This window comes from Neomonachus schauinslandi, chromosome 1 (genome assembly GCF_002201575.2).
Source record: "Neomonachus schauinslandi chromosome 1, ASM220157v2, whole genome shotgun sequence".
Classification (NCBI taxonomy): Eukaryota; Metazoa; Chordata; class Mammalia; order Carnivora; family Phocidae; genus Neomonachus; species Neomonachus schauinslandi.
Genome location: NC_058403.1, coordinates 58,510,327 through 58,530,845, shown reverse-complemented (window position 1 = coordinate 58,530,845; position 20,519 = coordinate 58,510,327). Strand labels below are relative to the sequence as shown.

At 45.6% G+C, this 20,519-nt stretch overlaps 1 protein-coding gene across 2 annotated transcripts in view; it reads left to right on the top strand.

Moving 5' to 3' along the window:
• DRD3 (dopamine receptor D3) overlaps window positions 1-19,516 on the top strand; it is a 31,865-nt gene extending 12,349 nt beyond the window's left edge. The window contains exons 3-7 of one of the 2 annotated variants that reach the window (XM_021692553.1): window positions 6,447-6,589; window positions 13,694-13,890; window positions 17,878-18,013; window positions 18,113-18,160; window positions 19,320-19,516. In XM_021692553.1, the coding sequence (XP_021548228.1) occupies window positions 6,447-6,589; window positions 13,694-13,890; window positions 17,878-18,013; window positions 18,113-18,160; window positions 19,320-19,516 (721 nt within the window). Of the gene's footprint in view, window positions 1-6,446; window positions 6,590-13,693; window positions 13,891-17,877; window positions 18,161-19,319 lie in introns of both variants that reach the window. The other variant, XM_021692552.1, reaches the window with a different exon arrangement.
• Window positions 19,517-20,519: the final 1,003 nt, after the last annotated feature.

Below are 20,519 nucleotides of genomic sequence, written 5' to 3'. Positions count from 1 at the left end.
AACTGGTCCTACACGCCACTCTCCGAATCAGTTAATATTAATCGTGAATCAATCCCCCGGCAATAAAGTTCAAATGTCCATTGCCCTCCCCCAAACCCTTCAGCGTCTCCTTGGCCTGCGGAGTAAATATCAGAATTACCTTCCCAGCCCAAGAGTCAAAGTTTTCTGCACTACGGCCTCAGTCTATCTTCTCAATCTCATCCCTTTCCGGGTTGCCCCACATTCATCTCTTGCTTCAAGGTCTACCACACCTGCCCCCTGTCCCACGAAGCCCTTGCAAATTTCTACAACTTGGTGCGGTCACCCCTGAACTCTCATAGTGCTTTCTCTTTAACTATCTCAAGGCATCTCCAGGTCCTAAAGCAGGTCCTCCTCATTTCCTGATGTTTGACGTTTGCATGACCCGGGGTTGTACCCTCTCTATCAGCAGCCTAAACTCCCTTTCACGTGCTGAGATGGAAATCTTGAACAATAACCAAAAAATGGATCCGAAACCCCCACCCTCTAGTGATACTGCAGACCAATCAGTCAACCAGAAAGTCTTTTGACTTTTTACCACTTGAATTGGCTCTCCAACTGAGAAGGAGAATTAAAGAATGTGTTCATAAGGCTGGGACACATACCATTAAAAAATGTGTTTAAAAATAAAGGGAGATAGTCACACGATTCTATAAATACACCCCAAAACATTGAATTATACACTTTAAGTGAATGAATTGTGTGATATGTGAATTGTATCTTGATAAAGCTGTTTTAAAATGAAGGGATAGTTAGGGATTTTATAATATATTTCGCTCTTTGAGAATAGAACTCTGCTTAGAACATGTAAGCCTTTTGTGTGATTTCTGGACACTTAGTACCTAAATACATAAGTGATATAAGAAGCAGACTGCCTCTGGTTTGCTTATCATCACCTCTACCACCCAAACCAGTACAGTAGTCCTAGCTCCTTATCACCTGTGAGTCTCCCTGCTGTGCCTGTTACAGAAGTTGAACAAAGAATATTACACGGAACTGAGTGGTCCTTATCTGAAGGTAGCCACTGTTTATAGTACAAATACGCACCTTCAGAAAGAACATGAGCCAGGGGGTGAAGATCAGCCTTGGAGCAGGGAGCCGGGAACTATACAAAGAGCTACTAGGAGAGGCTCTGGGGCAGCCCCCTCCTTGCCTCCTGGTCCCCGGCTCTCCTCTCTATCCTCTTGAGAGGGTGCCTACACACTCTACCCACACACATCCACATGTGGGGGGCTGGCAGGTGAGGTTGTGCCCTGCACAAGCATCTGGGAACTGAATTCAGCCAGCCTTTCTCTGCAAACCTGGAGTTGGCCAGGAGGGGGTGCCTCTTTCCAACTGCACAAGAGCATCCTTTCACTGGCGGCGTCCATGCTTGACATACACTTCCACCTTCCACCACAACCAAAAGACTAAACCCTGAATTGGCTTCTGTGCCCTAGAGGAAAAGCCCCAGAATGCATTGCCCTCACTACCTGAACTCAGGAACCAAGCCATGCCTTAGACCCCAGTGGAGAAGGATGCTTTCTTCTTGCCTTTTGTGTCGACATGAACCCATCCTCACCAAACCTCAAGATGGAGGCTCTCCTCTGTTCTAGGAACGAAAATCGGCCTTGGAAAAGCTGTCTCCATCATCCTTCAGGGCCGTGTGCAGTACACAGCATTAAATTCTGTTCATGGGATGCCAAATAGCTGGTCAACTCATTAAAAATGCAGTCATTCATGCAGACCTTTGGTCTGCACACAATGCTACTCACCAGTCTGACAAACTTGACCAAATGGATTCAGCATTTTTTTGGCCGTGAAGCCTTGGTATGTACTAACAGGGTAGTAAGAGCTAGGAAAGGAAACGAAATGATAAAAAGAGGTTTTGAAAGCAAGTAATACTATTGTCATTAGATTCTTAGGCATAGCCCTGGATGCTTGGATTAATGCTGCCTTTTCTTTTTAAAAAAGCACAAGCCCCTTCTCCCCCCACCCCCCTCCTTGGCTCCTTGCCTCCCCAGGGGGCCAGCCCCCTCCCACAGCATCCTGGGTCAGAACTAGCTTTGGGGAGAGGGCTGAGAAAGTGTCAGAGGAGGAGGACACGTTCTGAGCGGTGAGAATTCGAGTCCTCCGCTAGGGGCCCGGGAATAATGCGACCAAATTCATTCACCAGAGAGTTCTTTAAGTGGCTCTCAAACGGCAGCCGTCACACAGGCGAGCCCCCGCTCTTTGAAGCAAGCACAATAGGTACCAGATGAGTCACAGGCACCTTGGATTTTTCGTTTGCATCTAAATAAGCACTTTATATTTGCAAAGGGCTTTCCAGTCATTTGCAAAAAGCTTTCTCCTTCAACAATTCCACGAGCGGAGTCCACAGAACTAAAGATTTATTGAGCCCCCTGTCTGACCAAATAAAAGGTGGTGAAAAGCAGCCCTCACAGAGCCCTGGGGCTCATTAAACCCAGGCAGGGAGTTAGACTCAAGCCCTCCCACCCAGGCCAGCCTCTTTCCTCCCCCACGGCCAGCTTCCCAAGGGGGGCACCCATGTCAGTCCCCCCCCCCACACACACACCCCTCCCAGCCTAGGACAGGGCTTCAGGTGGAGGTCACGTACCACCAGGGTCCTGAGACTTCCAGTAGAGTGACAAGCCTACAAGCCCCCAGTCATAGAACTGGGAGTCGGAGGGGCATTATAGTTAACTCATCTGTGCAGAAGTGTTAATGCTGTAGGGGCTCCCGCAGCCTCTGAGACAGGTCTGGGACTAGAACCGGAGTCTTCTGACCCCCCCATGGTAGAAGGAGGGATGGGGCACCAAGAGCGAGGCCCCCGGCCACGTCAGCAGCCACCACTATGGAGGCTCTTTCCTTGGAGTAAAGGAAGTGTACTTCCTATGTCTTCGGTGCCCTGGCTCCTCCTTGGTAATCCGAACTTGCGTGAGTCTAAAAGTGGCAGCCATCAAACAGCTACCATTTCTGTAGCACGTACCATGGGCCAAGCTAAGAGCTTTTCATTCTTGCTAACCCTCACAGCGCCCCAGAAAGATAGGGGTATTAACCTCGTTTTACAAGTGAAGAGTCTGAGGCTAGACTGTGTAGCCTGCCCAGACAACACTGCCGGGAGATGCGGGAGTAAGAATCCAGTCACCCTCCTCCTTCTGTAGCACGCTGCCTGACGCAGGGGCACCTTCCACACTCTGGGCCCCTAGCTCTGGAGCCCCCACTGCCTGGCTACAACACCCGGCTCTACCACCTGATAGCAATGTGACCTCCGGCAAGGCAGTTAACCTCTCTGGGCCTCAGTTCCCTTACCTGTTTAGTGAAGATCATAGCAACAGAGTTATCACAAGGATGAAATGAGTTAATATTTGTAAAGCACTTCAAACAGCTGCTAGCATACAGAAAGCGTTATATACTTGTTTGTTTGATAAATAAATACATTTAATGTTCCTTTTAATGTTCCCAGGAACAAGGGGCAGATACCCATAAACGTACTGATAAGGATAATCACAGATCCCTTGGGCTAGCACAATAATATGACAATAATAATAATAATAATAATACTGTTTGTTTTTTAATGCTTAATAGGTACCAGGCATCGTGCTAAAAGCCTTCACGGAGATAATCTTATTCAATGTTCTTAACAGCCCTATCTGGCTGCATCATTACCCCCAATGTACAGATAAGGAAATTGAGTCTCAGGGCAGCCAAATTCTGGCCCAAGGCCACGCAGTTAAATGGAAGAACTGGGATTCAGACACTAACCAGTCAGTTTCCAACGGCCACAGACTTAACCACCTTGCACGCTGCCAGGGTTCTGGCCACGCCAGAGAGCCCGGTGACCTAGGAGCTCCCGGGAGAGGAGGCGAGGGAACGGGAGGGGTGCGCGCAGAGTGGAACAGCGCGGTGAGCGCCGCGGCGGGACCCAGGCGGCCCAGGCCAACCTCCCGCTCGCGTCCCTGCCCTCCCTGAGGGCGGCACCTGGGGCCCATTCGGGAGGAGACCAGAGGTGGAGCAGCCTGCCCGGGTGGGGATTCAGGGTCCCCGCAGGCCTCCGGGACCCCGCCGGGCCGAGCCTTCCCGCCCTGCCTCCCCACGAGGCCCGGGGAGCCAGCAGGTGAGCGTGAACTTCTCACCCGGCCGCGCCGGCGGCTCTCGCTGCATTAGGGCGCCCTCTGCTGGCTAGTTCTGGAACGGCACCTGCGTCTCTGACCCCGCGGCTGACTCCCTGGCGGGGAAAATCCCGCTTGCGGGCGAATTCGGGGGCCTCGTTTATTCCAAGAGTTTAATCGTGTTCGGGAAACAATACGAAAAAAAATCGTAACAGTGATCAGTGTAGTTTCATCTCTCACTTGTTACCCAAGTTAACAAGAATTTCTGACTGAAATTTCCCTTAAGGCAGAAATTTTTCTCAAATTTGCCCGATTGTAAGATGCCCTGGCTTGTTCAAAATGCACATTTCTGGGTTCCACTCTGGAAGTACTTAATCAGAATAGCCAGGGGCGTGGCCTGGGAATCTGTATTTTAACAGGACACCCCCCCCAACCCACCCCCTCCCTCTCAGGTAATTAATAGACTCAGATTAATTGGGGAACATTCTGGGAATCCAGAGTGCTCTCAGATAGAAACCACCCTTTAATGCCTGCTGTCTTGAGGAAGCCCTCGTCCCCACCGGGCCTCAGAGACTTGACAGTGGCCTTGAGAGGGTGAGGGGCACACAGGAGAGACACTGGCCACAAGGCAAGCAGTCAACAGCTTTTTACTACTTGCCTGGTGCAAGGACCGCTGAGGAATACCAAGTCTACAACATGATTTGAGTAATCAAGTAACAAATCATATGGGATCTATGTCTCTCCAGCCATGAGGCATTGCAGTTTCTCGTTATTGAACTTGCCCAGTCCCTTTTAAGGGCTTACCTGGTTAAGCCAGGCCCACCCTTTTGATTAACTCAGCCTGTTGATTAGTAATCTAATCACAGCAGTAACATCACATGGTATTCTCAAGTTCAGCAAGGACCGCTGAGGAATACCAAGTCTACAACATAATTTGAGTCATCAAGTAACAAATCGTATGGCATCTATGTCTCTCCAGCCATGAGGCATTGCAGTTTCTCGTTATTGAACTTGCCCAGTCCCTTTTAAGGGCTTACCTGGTTAAGCCAGGCCCACCCTTTTGATTAACTCAGTCTGTTGATTAGTAATCTAATCACAGCAGTGACATCACATGGTATTCTCAAGTTCAGCCTCCATTCAGTGTGGGGGATTGTACAGGGCAGGCATCTTGGAGGCCATCTTAGAATTCTGCCTTTCTCAAGCAGTTTCCATCTGGGGAATCCAGGATGGGGAGGACATGATGAAATCTACTTTTAGAGCCTGGCAGCAGGGACCAGCCAAGAGGCTGTGGCCATCACAGAGAGCAGCTGGTAGGAAAGAGATGCATTGATAAATGGGGAAGACATCATAAGTAAGTGTACAGGATCAGCTATCTTTTGGGCTCAGTAGCTAGAAATGTGTGAGAGGAGTTGCCACGGAAAAGATGACGTCCGTAACACAAAGAACTGTGTGTTGACCATGCAAAAGCGTGTGCTGTAGACCAAAAGTTTGTGGCTCCCCCAAGTTCGTATGTTGATATTCTACCCCCCAAAGTGATGGTATTAAGAGGTGGGACCTTTGGGTGATAATAAGGTTATGAGGGTGGAGCCCTCATGAATGAGATCAGTGCCCTTAGAAAGGAGATCCCAGCCCCTTCTGTCATGTGAAGACACAGTGAGAAAATAGTCCTCTATGAACAAGGAAGTGGGGGCCTCACCAGACATTGAATCTGCCAGTGTCTTGATCTTGGACCTCGCAGCCTTCTGAACTGTGAGAAATAAATGTTTGTTGTGTAAGCCACCGAGTCTCTGCTATTTTTGATAGAGCTGCCTGAATGGACTAAGAGAGCATGAAAACTGGATTTTGAAATAAGCCTTCACTAGATATTACTCACCTCTATTTTTAAAATCTCCACCACTTGGAATAGTTGTCACTAGGAGGGTTAGAATTTATCTTAGGATACAAGCAGGGGTAGACATCCTCTTTGGGCACAGTTCTATCATTGTCTGAAAAACCCTGGGAGAAAGTAAAGGCACACAGACCAGCACCCAGAGTCTTGGGGGTTCAGGTATGCGAGTACAAGTTTCAGGTGTGCTGGGAGGAGCCTGCCGGCGGCCCAGTCCATTACTTTACTAACTTTATTCTTCTTTCCCCCTTTCCCTGCTCAGGGAGTTCTTCATCTCTCTTAGCTCAGCCTTTCTACATTTTCACTCAAATACCCTTTCTTTCTCCAACCAAACTCTTTTGCTCCTGCCACATGGATCACCTAGATTAGTTCTCTAGGAACATCTGTCCACTTTTGGAAAGATTCCCCCACCCCTTCTCATCATGGCCATCCCTCCCCGCTTCCTTTCACAGGTACACTGCGGTGGTCATGCCAGTTCACTACCAACATGGCACCGGACAGAGCTCCTGTCGGCGCGTGGCCCTCATGATTACAGCCGTCTGGGTACTGGCCTTTGCCGTGTCCTGCCCTCTCCTCTTTGGCTTCAACACCACAGGTAACAATGATGGCCCCTCTCACGACACCCATGTGATTCACGGCACACCTGAGTGGCTGTGAGTGGCGCTGAGCCTGGAAGTTTCTGACCCTGATCAGCATACTTCAGAATGAAATAAGGATGCCATAGGCTGCAAAGCTTTGGGTTTTGATTCAAGTACAAAGCAGAACCTCATCATCAATTATTGGCACATAAAGTTCTTCCCCAGTTAGTGAGAATTCTGGCCTATCTTTATTTTGAAAGAAATGTCATTGTATTCATGGGAAGCGATGTATCAGTTAAAAAATTAAACTATATTAATAATTCAGGTGAGATTTGCTAATGAAAAGATGACAATTCATAATGGACTTCCAAGGCAAAATAACACTATGAAGGCCCTCAAATGGGATATATATTTCTAATTTTCTACTAAACAAAAATCATTTCTGGTGTTTGGGAATTAGTATAGATCCCTAAATTATTGGAGAGTATATTTTCATATCTTAATATACAAAAATTCTGGCCATGATGGTTGGCACATGGTACATCTTCTATCGGATGGATGGACGGACAGATGGGTGGATGGATGGACATATGGATTAACAATGTGAATATCTGAGATGTTTGGTTTTTAGACGTAAGACACCGATCCAAATTTACACCTCATATGGATCAATGCCTTCTTTGGCTATTCCATATACATCTTTCAGCCTCAGGGATTTCATGTGTTGAATGAAACCTCTAGCACATATAATAAAGTTACAGGTATTGACAATAAACACTGAGTATTTGCTGAGAACTAATTGAGTCAGGTTCTAGTGTTCATTTGGATTTGTTTAATTCCTACTATCTTCCAGGTTCATTAGTTTCTGGTGTATATGTACAAGTCACATAGCTGTGTATTTATACGTATACAGTTATTATAGGTAACACATTGCATATAAATACAGGAAAATCCTAACTTATGAATAGTCATCAAAGAGTCATTTGCTAGCCAGTGATTTAAAAGTCAAAACACATTTAGGAAGACAGATAGAGGCTCTGGAGTCAGAAAAACCTGCATTCAAACTTCAGTTCTGCTACTTACCAGCTGTGCTCCTTGAACAAGCTATTTAGCTTTTCTAAGTTTTCTTATTGATAAATTTGGGATAATAATACACTGAAGCATACACTTGAGCAAATTTAAATATATAGACTGAGTCCATATATTTAGTTGGAAAGTTTCCAGCATTTATTTTTTCATATGGCCCCCCTGCACATAAGCCCAGCAACTTCATTTCTACAACTGCATGTTGTGTTTGAACTCTTTATATGACATAGTAATGTATGTATCATATGTCTTTACTCACTACTCTCCGGGGCTGTAATAAAACCATGTATATCTTCGTATGTGATTCAGGAGATTTTTCAAAGTAAATTTCAGCGCTAGATAATGTTCACTTTAATCGCTGACTTTAGAATCTGACACTACATATGATATAATTCCACTGTACTTGCTTCATAGAGCTTTTTTATAATTAAGTGAGGATTAAATTGGAGTAACATATGTAGACCGGCCAAACACACACCATACGCTCAAGGTCAGGTTTCTTTGTCGGCTACATTGAAGGTTAAGTCAATGTCATGTTGAGTCATCCAAGGAATATTTGCCTGGTTAACTCAGGGTGTTCCTAAAATATGATGTTACTATCATGTTTGCATTACTCTTTACCATTCGTTACTTTGTTGTTTTCATTGAACGACACTTTATACACACAAACATGGCTGTGGACACACACATACTCCCTGAAGCAACATTCCCTAACACAACTCTGAGAGGCTGCCTGGCATTAAAATACTATTTTTAATGGGTGTTAAATATACTTTTGGATTCATCTGCTAACTAAGCCACCTTCTATATCTTAGGTTTCTACACAAAAATACATTATTCTAAGTCAGAATGTGTAGTATGGGAACTCAGTACCACTGGCAGACCCCGGCACTGCTTACCCCTGGTCAGCAGCAAACCCCCACCAACATTCAGTCCGCAGAGTGGCTCCTCTTACTCATTCTGGGAGGTGGGCGGGGCGGGGGGAGAGCTGTTTTACTCATTCTCTCTCTCTCTCTCTCTCTCTCTCGCTCGCTCGTGCGCGCGCACGCACACACACACCCTAGTAACAGTTAAAAACGGTCTCAACATCTGACAGTAGACTGAGTTCCCAGTTAATGTCAACATCTAAAGTGAAGATGAATGATGAGCTAATTGCAGTGGTGTTGCCACCAGTGAGATCATTATTATTCCAGAAACAAAACTCAGAAAACTGTCTCTCCAAAAGGATTTTCAAATATAGCACTGAGAAGGCAAAAATGCTCGCTTCTCTCTCATCTCTTTCAATCTCTCTTACTTTAAAGAAGTACATGATTTATTCTATTGCAACTTTTTTTAAGTCGTTCATTTATTTATTTACTTACTGCAGTAATCTCTACACCCAACGTGGGGCTTGAACTCACCACCCCAAGATCATATTCCTCTGACTGAACCAGCCAGGGACCTCTCTCTCTCTTACTTTTAAGTTTATTAATAAGACTACAGTAAGCCCTCCATTTATTCATATATAGCATCCAAGTGTCAGGTCCGTTGTAAAGGCCCAGTGGATATTAGCTACCACTCTTGTTGTGATTACTGTGTGTTAGAAAAGGGTTCTGTGTGTCCAAATTTAACTCTGCACCGGCTCCAAAGAAAATCTGAGTAGCAGCAGTTCTGCTGGTGGTTGTGGAGGCCAGTCACCTCGTCCTAGAACACAGTTCAGGGAATTAGTGAGCAGAACTCAAGGCGAGGCAGCCCGGCTGTCCTTCTCTGCCTCTCTCTGACCTTCACAGTACAGCTTCATTATCTTGATGGATGTGGGTTCCTTAGCAGCTCTTCCATCTATAAGGAAGCTCCCAAGTTCATTCGAAAGCCCGATATAAATGACTCCTCTCAGCCATTTGTTTCTACTCACCCTGTGAAAAGTAGAGGAGGAAAGGGCAGGGTACCGCCAATGACACCCGAGAGTGGAAGGGGCTGGATTTTCACTAAGCAGTGCAACACAAAGGAACTTTCTGGCAGAGCTCTTTTTAATGAAACCAGCTGCCATGTGGGATTGCGAATTGTCAGATGACTTAAGGCAGAAAAACGTTGAACTTCAGTTTCCTTCATCTTGGCGTTGTTCTTATTGTCCGAGATGCAACATGCATTTGTGGATATGCACGTAAGGCTGGATCTTCGGTCACAGAGAGTTCCAAGGTTGGGGGGGCCTGGCAGCTCCCAGCAGGGGCCCAGTGGTCTAGCTAAATACCCCATCACTGACAGCACGCAGTACTGGTACTAGAGGAAACGCTAAGAATCCCTGAATGGACAACCCAATACTCTATTTCACAGGTACAAGACTAAATGGTCTTAATTTTCCTTTGAAACAAGGAAATGGAAGATACTATCTAGATTTGAGCCATAGAATCCCTCACCTGGCTTTCAGAACACTGGAGCCAGTGGAAGCCTGGTTGAGAAACACATAGTTAAAAGAATAACAGGCTCATCCTGACTTCAGGTGCATCAGGCTCTCCTGTCTTTGGGAACAAGGTGAAGACAAATCCTTCCATGAGCTTTAAGTTCATGAACCTGTCAAGTCAACCTGCTTTGGCCTTGCCCTTCACATCACTGTGGGACTCAAGTTCCCAGGCTAGCCCACAAAAGCCTCTTCCACCCCTTTGTGGAGCTATTTAGTGTTTTTGTCGCCCATCATGGTGCCTGGAACAGAGTAGGTTCTCCATAAGCTCTTGTTGAATGAGTAAGTCGATGAGTTCTTCTTATCATCCTTTCTTCCTTAAATGTTAAGATCAGTTGGGGTAAACACCCTCGATCTCAGAGAATGAGGCGTAACCCTCTGGTTTTCCCCATTATCTTCCAGCCAGCGACTGCTTATGTGCTGATGTAAAAGGCTCATTTGTCCGCTTCACTCATGTATTTGTCACTCTCATATTCATCCAATAACTAATAGCACAGTACTGTCTTGGTTAAATAATCATGAGAAGGCAGCTCATCTCCGGGGGGCAGGGTGGAGGGGTGCTCACTGCCCTCACCACCTCATCTGGAACTCAGCAGAGAGAAGCTTCCAGAATTGCTTCCAAAAACACATATGCAGATCAGACCCAGTGGGAGCCGGGGCAGGGCCTCATTCACTGGCCACCAGCCTCCAGGGTCACTTTACCCGTTGACAGGCCTGGAGAAATTGTGGGAGAGGCCGCAGAGCTCAATCTAAGGACGGGCAGCAGTTTAGTCAGATAAGAGAGGCAGAAAGGGATGACTGTGCGGGCTCAGTGATCGTACATGGAGGGCCTTTGGTGGCCGGCAACTCTGAAATAGCTCTGTGTTCTCTCTTCACTCTCTCGTGTGTATGCTTTCAATATTTCAATGGAAAAATAAATACTTGCCCATAAAACACAAGGTATAAGGGGTTACATAGGCATACATATATGTAGGCCTCCCTTCTACCCTAGATCGTTAGCTGCCCTGTGACCCTGCCCAGAAGCAAACACTAATCATCTTAAAGATAATGCTTGAAACAAGTATGTATACACACACACACACATGCATACACACATGTGTTTCCACTTTTTACACAAATAGAAGCATACCACACCCACTTTTGCTCCTGGCTTCTTAAAAGTAGGAGTTAATACCCTACTATGAAGGAGTGCCCTTGTTGTGATGAGCACTGGGTGTCTGTCATATTGTCAGCGATGAATCACTAAATTCTACACCTGAAACTAATATTACACTGCACCTTAACTAACTGGAATTTAAATAAAAACTTGAAAAAAAAAGTTGGAGTTAGTATATAAAATCTAGAGGTCGGCTTCCCAGAACCCAGAGGAGAGTAGAAAAGGGTGGAGGGACGAATGGGGCATACCCCGCACACCAGCAATGGTAACCATTAGCGGGACGGTATCTATCCCTGCCCCTGTCCTGGCCCCCTTCTCACTAGCCCAGGTGCTCAGGCATCTCCTCACAGGAGGTGTTTAAACCGTGGTCAGATGCTGACAACAGGGGAGCTGATTTCAGGAAGAGGGCTGATCGCGGCCCACATGACTCCTTATAGATTCAGAAAGACCAGCAGCGGCCACCCTATCCTACCTCCAACCCCATCTCCCCCAGAACACCAGAAAATGCCCATTTGGTGACCACTGCTCGAAGTTTTGTAAGCCATTCTCTAAAGGGTGTTGGCACAGACTTGGTGAGAGGACATTAATTTTTCCTGAATTTTACCCTCCTCCCAAGAGAATCAAAAACTTTGGGAGCAGCTCCTAAAGATCCTCATGTCAGTGCTATCAAAAGGCCTCGCTGAGAACTGAGTACACTTTTTGTTCTAATTATGAGCTGTTGCTCCCCTCCACAGATATTGTTCTTTATAAGTCTCTCTACAGGTTTCCACTCCAAATGATACCTTGCCTTTTAAGTTCAAACAGCTCAGAGGAGGTATATAATAAATAATAATAGTAAAGAATAAGTAGTAATAATAATAGCTACCATTTATCCTCATTTAGTCTCATGAGACCTTATTTTTATCCTTCTTTTCCGATAATGAAGCTGAGGCCTGGCATAGTTAAGCAATGTGCCCGAGTTCACAGTTAGCAAATCGCAGACCTGGGTCTCCCACCCCAGGCCTGGCCTCTGCCTAGCTCAGAAGACCGGAAGGCAGAATGAGGGGCCCAGATGGCTGGCTACAGCCCTCTCCCCACTAGCTCACACCTGTGACTCTACCTTCTGAGGCCAGATTTGGGGTTGTTGAGAATCCCCTACCCTTTATAAAGATTGGTTGGGTATCCCAACAGCAGTTGCTACCAGTGCGGGGCGAAGTGTAAATTTGCCATTCCTGGGGGGGGGCGTGGGGGCGGGGCAGCCAAAGTGTAGAGGGAAGCAAGTCAAAATCACAGACAGAACACTGGTTGTAAGGTCAGAATGACCGGAGAAACTTATCCAGGCTCTGCCCCTTTCAGGCTATGGGATGCTGGGCCACTGACTGAACCTCTCTGAGCCTGAGTCTGCTCGCGTGAGGACAGAGTCAGTGATGGCTCCTACGTCACATAATGTCGCCACAGTGGTTAGGTAAGATGATGTGTATAAAGGCCTTGGCACACCATCTGGAAGATATTAGTTTTCTTCCCTTTTCTCTTCCAGATGAGGCGAGTTACAGGCCCTATTCTGGGCATTGGAGGAATTTCAACATCTGCTAGCAAAAACAGCAAAACCACAGGGACTCTCTAAAGTGCAGCGACAGGTGCATTTCAGGACATAGAGCAGGGACAAAGCTGCTCCTCATTTCACATTGTCCACAGTGACAATATCCTTAACAGCCCACTCCCCATCCTACCCCTGATGGGTCCTGAGATTCCGCAATAAACAGAATTGCCTGCATTCAGCCACCACCTGCCCTGTACCTCAGATTCACATCGGAGGCTTGGCGTTCTCAACAAAGAAGCCTCCCTCTCTTTGCCTTCAACAACCCCTTAGTGCCTCCACACCAGCAGGCCCTTTTCTGGGGGCTGCCTCGCCCCCAGGAGCCTCTGGCCTGTTGCTCTGTGACACTCCCCTCAGCCTCCCAGGCCACAATCCTCTGTGATACTTAACACGGCCTTCAGGAAGATCGCCGTCCGTGCAGACTGAGCCCTTCAAGGGCAGACATGTTTGCAGCCCGAGCAGTGTCGGGCAGGGAATCACTGGGTAATTTTCTTTTTAAGGGAACTGTGAGAAACACAAAGATGAATTGACCTCCTCCCCTCAGGGAACTGACAACATAACCTCTCCCATCCCCACAACTTCACAAGCAGCCGCGTGTGCTAACAACACCGAAGAGGCAAGGCAAGGGCTGGGGGGCACAGAGGAAGGAAGAGTTACTTCTGACTAAGGAGCTGGTGGAAGCCTCCACCAATGAGGCAGCATGTGAACTGAGAGGCAGTGAGAGGGGAGGTGGGCCCGGAGCCCCTACTTCCCAAAGCCCCGTGTGGCTTAAATGGTGGAGACACCACACATGTATGCGGCCACATTGTGTGCTCCCCACCGATGTCTCATATTGGCAAACTGCTTTGCTTTCCCCTTTTCTCTCACAGGAGACCCCACTGTCTGCTCCATCTCCAACCCTGACTTTGTCATCTACTCTTCAGTGGTGTCCTTCTACCTGCCCTTTGGAGTGACTGTCCTCGTCTACGCCAGGATCTACGTGGTGTTGAGACAGAGGAGACGGAAACGGATCCTCACTCGACAGAACAGTCAGTGCATCAGTGTCAGACCCGGCTTCCCTCAACAAGTAAGCACCCCGGAGGGGCAGAGGGAGAACACTGCCCAGCCCTGTAGCTTCCCAGCCTGTGTCCAGCAGCACTTGCTTTTGCTCGTGCTGCCCCACTGGAGACACACATCTCACACCCACCTTCTAATCTGCTGGTATTGGCTACGCTTTAGAGTAGGAAATCGAATCCAAAAAGGGCATTGTGAGTCTTCCCTAGAGTTCACATTGCTTAGCAAGGTGATAGGATAGTTTCTGGACTTCTTCTGCTTTCCATCAAAGTTTTCCATTGCCCCCAGATGGCCAATGGCACAAACGTCACACCAGATCTGCCGTTGTAAGGTGGCCTCTGTACCGTGCACTGCTGGTAGGTCCCGAGGATTGGTTTTTGAGCAGACCACTTATTACAAGAATCACTGGGGTCCATGGAAAGCTTTTTTCCTTACTAGATCTGCCCCTGTGTCAAGGTGCTGACCAGCTTGTGAAATGGAAAGCTGATGATGTGTGTTATTGGGCTTTTTGACGCTCTGAAAAGGAGACCTGCCTCAGCACTGATCTTCCCTTTGCTTGGGCTGGAAAGTCTGCTCATCCCAGTGTCTGGTACATGCTTGCGATCTTCTAGGGAAGGGACAGCAGGAATATTATACAGCCTCTGCCTTCATGGAGCTTAGAATCTAGACAAGCAGATAAAGCAACCCTCTATCCGAAGTTAACTAACAGCCCCGGGATGTTTGCGAAATGAGATGAAGGCAATTAAGCACCAAAATAGAAGTGCCGAGGAGGCTATAGAGAAGAGGTCAATGCTCAGGAAAAGGCTTCACAGAGAGAGTAAGAACTGAATTTGATCTTGAAGGCAGGTCCAATTTGGATGGCTAGATTAACCTATAATGACCTGAGTGAGAGTCAGTCTCTCAAAGATGAAGTCCCACAGTTTGGGTAGAACAAGAATATTTGTTCCCGTGAAAGAGGAGGTAAGGACCTGAAGCTGAGGATATGAACAAACCTTGAGGATATTCAAAACATTGGCATCTATATGGTTCATCCACGTAGACCTTAACCTACAACAGTTTCTCCTTCAAACTGCTAGTCTTCCTGTCTGAGGCTGCACCCCATTCAGCAGTTTTCAATAAGGGACAGATTTACATCAGATGCCACGGGGCAAATGGTAAGTAAGCCATGTCTTTGATTAGAGGGAAAAAAGAAGATACCTTTTCTCAACACCCTGACTTGACTTGCTTCCACTTCCACCCCAAAATGCAATGGCCCCGATCCCTTACTAGTATCTTTTGTATATAACAGATATGAGATCCTGATTTGAGCTTTAGAATAGGAATCACCAAGTGATATGCAGAAAGCATATCACTATTGAGCTAGATCCCAATGACTGGAGCCTGTGACCCTTGGACATGGGATGAGGATGCCCTCCAGAGTCACCTGCCTAGAGGGAACAGGGTGTCAATGAAACACACATGGGCAGAGCCAAGAAAAGCAGAGAAGAGAGGCTAATGTGAGACTTTCGAGTGTCCTATTTCCCACTGCATATGGGGGAAAACTAAGACAATTTCATGGTCACCCTTATCCTTGTCCTTTCAATTCAAGCCAGCCCTGCCTCCTCAAGCCAGCTGAGTGAAGAATGGAGGTGTTAGAAGATCACTATTCCTCTGCCTGAACTCCAAGTAAATATTAGGAATAAAATTTTAAGAACTCATGATGATGAAGGTCTGAGCTTTGTGCCATCTCTGTACAGCTAATTAACCACTTTTTAGACAGGCCTCATGTGTTAGAGATTCTTACTGTAAATGATTTTTTAATAGGTAAGAATTTTCAAGTTGCCTATAGCAGATCTAAGGTCTGAGGAGGCTCCAAGGCCAAAAGGACAAAAGAAGAGACTACTAAAGAGAGAATAGAGAGGCAACAGGCTGGCATTGCCAAGAGTTTGGAGAAATAGGTCTGTCCTACATTCTGGGAGTGGAGGGCTCTGCCAGCCAGGCCCAGACAAATCCGGAGTTTCTTCATGCCAGTCATGGAGGTAGTGATGAGGGTTTGCAGAGAGCTGAAAAATACACTCACCGATATATAATCTGGGAAGGATCACTTTTCTTCTTTAGGCCTGAATTTCCACATCTGTAAAATAGAGACAAGTTATGCTAGATCAATGTCCTCAAACCTGAGATTTCATAAGGACAGTCAAGAATTTGTCCCCAGTCCCTTAGTTTCCGAAATAATGCATTTGATGTTAAATATCATCACTTTTAGAAGATTAGTAGATGCCAGCACAATCATAATCTTGGTTATAAATGGCCATTCACACAATATGCTTATATTAATTATTTAAAAACCCCATCAAAATGAAAACCAAAATTTTTAAAATTATACTGGAATCCCTGTGAATACCTCTGTGGAGCACAGTTTTTAAAACACTCTATCGTTTTAAAGGTCCATTGCACTGATTCATTCAGCAGTGTGTCGGAGTATGTACAGTGCACTAGCCCTGTGATTCCTGGAACTAAGGCGAGAGTAGGGAGCATTCTTGGTTGCTGACACTAACATATAGACAAAGAAATTTACTGGAAGGATACCAAGTAGCTCAGACTCAATGAGAAGGCTGGAGAATAACTTCAGACGATGCTATTCATGCCTAAGGAAGAATCAGGTTGGAAGACCTGGGACACTGGACACTGCCTGCCATCGCTGCTAGACAAATTCTGAAGTCTCCCTACTTCACCAGCTCCAGTTCAAGGTCTTAGGTGCAAATCTCTAATGGGCTGGGCTTGGTTTATGTGCCAGAGCTCTAGATGACTGGTGGGGATGTGCGGAGAAGGAATATATGGCTTTTATGGCTTTCAGTAATGGGAGCTAAGGGGTCCTGCTCTGCTACTTGAGATTGACACTTTCCATTGTCCGATTCTTCAAACATGGAAGGAAGTTCAGATGTTGAACACACACACATCCCCACCAAATACCAGAAACGTCCACATACTCTCAGGGTCTACTCATCCTAAACCTATTTTTTCCCAACTTCTTTCCTGTTTTACAAGTGAGGCTCAAAGACATTTAATTAACTTGCCCAAGGATACATCTAAATAAGTAGGAAAGCTGAGGTGAAAATCCTGGGTTTTCTTTCTCTTCCTTCCTTCCTTCCTTTCTTTTTTTCTTTCTTTCTTTCTTTCTTTCTTTCTTTCTTTCTTTCTTTCTTTCTCTCTACTTTTTATTATGGAAATTTTCAAAAATAAAAAAGTAGAAAGAAAATTAACCCATGGCCAATTAACTCATGCAATTAACTCATGGCCAATCTTACTTCATTTCATCTGCACTCCCCGCCTACACTCACCCATGCCCATCGGATTCTTATGAAGCAAATCCCAAACATCATAACATTTCAGCAAAAATATTTCTGTAAGACTCTCTAAGGAAGATTCTTTATAAAATGTATAACTGTAATACATCACCCTAAGCAAATAAATAACTCCCTAATATCATTAAATATCCAATCAGTGTTCACATTATCCTAATTGTCTTGTAAGTTTTCCATAGCTGGTTTATTTGAATCAAAATTCAAATAAGACCCATACTTTGCAACTGGTAAATGGGATTGTTGTTGTTGTTGTGATTTATTTGTTGAAAAAACCTGAGTCATTTGTCTTACAGAGTTTCCCACATTCCAGATTTTGTGATTTACATCTTAGTAGCGTCGTTTCACATGTTCCTCTGTATATCCAGCTCATTCTAACTCAAAAAGGCCAGGCTATAGTCCTATACAACCCTCCTCAAGGGACTACTGTGACTCTCAAATGTTCTATATCTGGTAGATGTTTTTTAGTTGTGAAGTCAGAAGCAGATTTCATGTACCTTAACTTTTCACGATCCCACTACTCTCAGATGTGCCCTCAGTAGGTTTCACAAAATGATGATTTCCTCTAACTTCTTTGCATGCTCTTTCCTTTTCAGGAACATTCAGAAGATAAACAGTATCCCCAGGAATGTCAGGACCCTCTCTTGTCCCACCTGCAGCCACTCTCCCCTAGCCAGGCACACATGGAGCTGAAGCGCTACTACAGCATCTGCCAAGATACTGCCTTGGGGCGATCAGGCTTCCAAGAAGCCGGCGGAGAGTTGAAAAGGGAGGGGAGGACTCAGAACTCCCTCAGCCCCACCATGGCACCCAAGCTCAGCTTGGAGGTTCGAAAACTCAGTAATGGCAGGTTGTCGACATCTCTAAAGCTGGGGCCCTTGCAGCCTCGTGGAGTGCCACTTCGGGAGAAGAAGGCAACCCAGATGCTGGCCATTGTGCTTGGTGAGTTTGGGTCATGTTGAGTTGGGTTGAGTTGGGTTGAATTTGGTTGGGTTAGGTTGAGTTTGGTGGAGCTGGCAGAGGGTACTAAGGAACCACATTTGTCAGAAATGGAAATCCAATAACGGTAATATTTATAAATGTTTGTGATACAATTGAGAAGAGTTTGCATATCAATGTTAACTCTGGGGAAAAGTCAACAGATCTGGGCTGAAAATATGAAATACAAAATTGAGCAAGTGACCTAATTGAACTGTGTTTATCCATTGTGTTTGTTGTCTATCACGTGAGATTATAATGGATAAATCAAATAATAAATAAGATAATAATTCAACAAAAGTGTCTGGCACATATTAGATATTTAATAAAGGCTTATTTATTCTAAAATATTAAGTGAAAAAATAGGGATGCAAAAAACTGCTGTCATATGGTGTGATAACATCTAGATTATTTCAAATACAGAGAAAGAAAAACATGAAAATTAATTCACCAAGATGTCAAAAGTGATTGTCTTTGAGTGGTGGGTGGTTATTTTTCTTCTTTCTACTTCTCTATATTTACCAAGTTTTCCATGATGTACAAAATCAGGGTTAATTTTTATAGTAGAAAAAATAAAAAGTTTATTTGAATAAAGAAAAAAATTGATGTCACACATAGCATATAGAGTTACTGAAGGCAATTCATCCTGTTCACTGCCACTGACAAACCTCACTTTCTCATATCTCAGGGACTTTATGAGAACATCTGGATGTAATCTCAACAGCAGGAACTGCCAGGTCTTTAAGGTCTTCTTCCCTATTGGTGCCTAGGATCATGTCTCACACGGCTAGACATTAAATAAATATTTGAACTGAACTGAGAAGTAGAAAAGACTAGTAAAGAGCTACCTAAATATCAAACTAGAAAATTGATTTAGGAACAAAGGCCTGAGATGAATCAAAGATGTAAGCATGTAACTTTCTCATCCAAAAAAAAAAAAAGAAAAAGAAAAAAGAAGTGGCTCATCACATCTACTTCATAGGGTTGGTGTAAAAATTAAATGGGTCTGTAAAATTCCAGCATGGTGGCTGGCGCAAAGCAAACAAACATGAGTCATTTTCATGTTATAACAAAAGGAGTAAGCATACCCCTGACCCAGATTCTCTCTTCCTTTGCAACCCAGGGGCCTTCATTGTCTGCTGGCTGCCCTTCTTTTTGACCCACGTTCTCAATACCCACTGCCAAGCCTGCCATGTGTCCCCAGAGCTTTACAGCGCCACCACGTGGCTGGGCTACGTGAACAGTGCCCTCAACCCTGTGATCTATACCACCTTCAATGTCGAGTTCCGTAAAGCCTTCCTCAAGATCCTGTCTTGCTGAAGGAGAGGAGAGCGTGCTCCCTGTGCCCACTCTTAGCCGCCAGGCCATTGGGCCCCTGGCCAGGGTCTGCTCAGAAAGACTGTGCTGTGTTCTCTGGCGTGGGGTAGGAAGAAGACTCGCAGAGCCAGGACCTCCCTGAGTAGCAGGTATAACCAACTGCTTCCTCCTAAACAGAATGTTCTACCTCCCCAGCTAAAATCTGACTTCATCCTGGCAATCTCCAAGTGGTTGGGAGGTCCCCGAGTGACAAGCAATAATTCAGAAAGAAGCTGATAAAACATGACTCTACACACACACAAAAATGTCATCAGAGGCATGATTCATCACAGTGAAGAAAAAATGAACAGATCTCATAATTGTCAACTCACCAGGGGTCCTTGAAATCTCAGCCAGTAAACCATCTTGCAGAATAACCGCACTCTCTTCTGTCAAGCCTCTAATTAAACTGTCAGGCTGACCTTGTACTGTTGTGGGCCCATGCCCATTTGGTCATTCCTTTTGTTCACTGTATGCTGAATTATAAGGGACGGCCAGTGCTTCTACCTCTCTGTAGAATCTGGCTGTCATTGGTGAGGGAAATTCCTCACCCTGAGTGAAACATTGTCCCACATTGGGACCCAGGCTTTCTTTCAAATCTTGCTACCCCTGCACTGTAGTTCTCACTAAGAAGGCCCTCTGACTCCATTCCCATATTCTCGGAGACTCAACTCCAGAGTAATTCAGGATGAGGATGTTAAGGGAAAAAGGAATGGTGGCTCCCACTTGTAGTACCAGTTTAAACCATATGGTTCATAACATGCCTTCAATATGCTTTTCATAACGCCATAGGGTTTTCCTACCAAGGCATCTTCATCTCCTGCTTAACAGAGACCCAATACTCTCAGACCCTAAACCCCATTAAGTTTTTAATGTCTACAAAGTGCCACTCACCTCCCAGGCTCTGGATCGATGACAATGAAGAAGACAGCTCCTGTGTTTGTTCATTTACATGTAAGTGTGGTAG